General features: G+C 33.9%; 1 protein-coding gene across 1 annotated transcript in view; it reads left to right on the top strand.

Annotated features, from left to right (window-relative positions):
* Positions 1–1,861, top strand: part of LOC119832173 (unconventional myosin-XV) — an 81,482-nt gene that overhangs the window by 24,621 nt on the left and 55,000 nt on the right. Inside the window, 1 exon segment of the mRNA XM_038355784.1 lies at positions 1,034–1,181. Coding sequence (XP_038211712.1) covers positions 1,035–1,181 — 147 coding nt within the window. The 5' untranslated portion in view covers position 1,034.

The raw sequence follows: 1,861 nt of genomic DNA, 5'->3' as shown, positions 1-1,861 counted from the left end.
ACCGCCGCAGCCTCCCCCGATGTGCATCCAACCACCACCATTGGAACCCTTCTGCCTGCAGCCCCCTCCCCCCGCACCTATCTGCTTCCAATCCTCATGCAACTGTGGGATGCCGTCGACAGCGCAGCCTACACCGATCTATCTATGATCTCTAATGTTATAAATAAATGTTATTTATGAAATAGAAATACAAGTACTGGAAAATACGCAATTTTTTTATTTCAATTTTTTTACCTTACCCACACACCCGAGAATGATCTTAGTATAATAATAATTAATTATTACGCACGCAATTTTTAATAATGCTCTAATTTAATTATCAAATTACCTGAATATAATTTACAAACTTCCATGAATATTAAGTTACTTATCAATAATTACTGTGTACGTAATTTGGTAATTGATATTTTTAGTTGTCAGCAAAATGTTATTATTGAAGATACAGCATTTCGCACAGTACTTACATCAATACAAATAGCTCTTGATAATCAATATTTGCTAAGTGTTCAAAGAGTGTCCACTTATATTAAAATACCTTATTCAGTGAAAAGTGAAATCAACGTGCATGTAAACAATTTAAAAACAAGCCTCAAAAGATTGGAAGTGACCTAGGTATAAAAAGATAATAATTGCTAAAAGACCTTGTTTTAAGATTTTTCATGTAGTCGGATATGCACAAAAATTCGTATTGTATAGAATTCGATAATTGTGCGTAAGTGCTGTACACGAACCTAGTAAATAATTCTATCGAATGAAATTGCAGTGAAAAAAATACCCAACTAAACTTATACAAATACTTATTTATGAAGCAAATATATTTTTGTCTTTCTTTAATTTTACTTTATTCTTGGTTGAATCATAAGTATACTGTAAACTATACAGACATTTTCTAAATGAATATATCTGAAAACACCTGTAATAAATACTCCGAGGCTTCAAGTAGGTAATGTTTGTTATATCTCCATTCTGTGTAACCTAATAAACTCCCGTATTAAAATATAAAATAATGTTCTAATGATCTCCTTGTTCGCAGCATGGCGGGGTCTGGAGGCACGGAGTGGAGTGAGGGAGCGGCCGTGTGGTTCCAGCCGGCCGGCGCCTCCGCCCCGCTGCCGGGCGAACTGATCGAAGTCCACCGCGCCGCTAGGGTCCTGCTCGTCAGCGCTTCTGTTAATGGACAGGTAGTTTGTTTCATTCAATTAGAAATGATAGTAATTAGTAATACATTCTCCTTACCCCACATCATGTCTTAAATAGTACATGTCTTAAACTGTGCACATCACACGTTATTGGGAGCTACTTGAAAAAAATTAAAAATACGCTTTAATGATAGAATCAACGAAATTAATACGAACAAATTTATACAAATTTAATACAGACTATAGATACGTTATTTGTTATTTAATCCTGACAGTCCTTATGATGAGTTAAACTTATTTTCTCTACTTTACTCACATAATATAGGATCGTTATAGAGAATTATACCACAGATTATACTCACTCTTAAATTTGATGTTTACAGCTAAAAAATTCGTGTGCGTAAGATTCAAATAATTATTTGTTAAAAAACTAGTATTTTTCTTTATATTAAAGACTGCAAAAAGTTTAGTAACCAGGCCAAATTCCAACGCCTATTCGGACTCAAGGCTAGCAAATACGTTATCTCCGATTAAAATTAGTAAATCCTTTTCTAGCTCAACACAAAAAATAACGGTATATCTTATGCAATCTGTCATATGTATATATATATGCGTGTTCATAGAAACACTAGGTTATGACTGTATCATAAATTAGTTTAATTTGTTTGTACCGTTATGCCCAGTTGCTCATTTGAAAGCGAGAACTCATGCTATGTTTTTTA

Source organism: Zerene cesonia, chromosome 15 (assembly GCF_012273895.1).
Source record: "Zerene cesonia ecotype Mississippi chromosome 15, Zerene_cesonia_1.1, whole genome shotgun sequence".
NCBI classification, from domain to species: Eukaryota; Metazoa; Arthropoda; class Insecta; order Lepidoptera; family Pieridae; genus Zerene; species Zerene cesonia.
The sequence above is the reverse complement of the archived record's forward strand: the minus strand, read 5'-3'. Positions and strand labels throughout refer to the sequence as shown.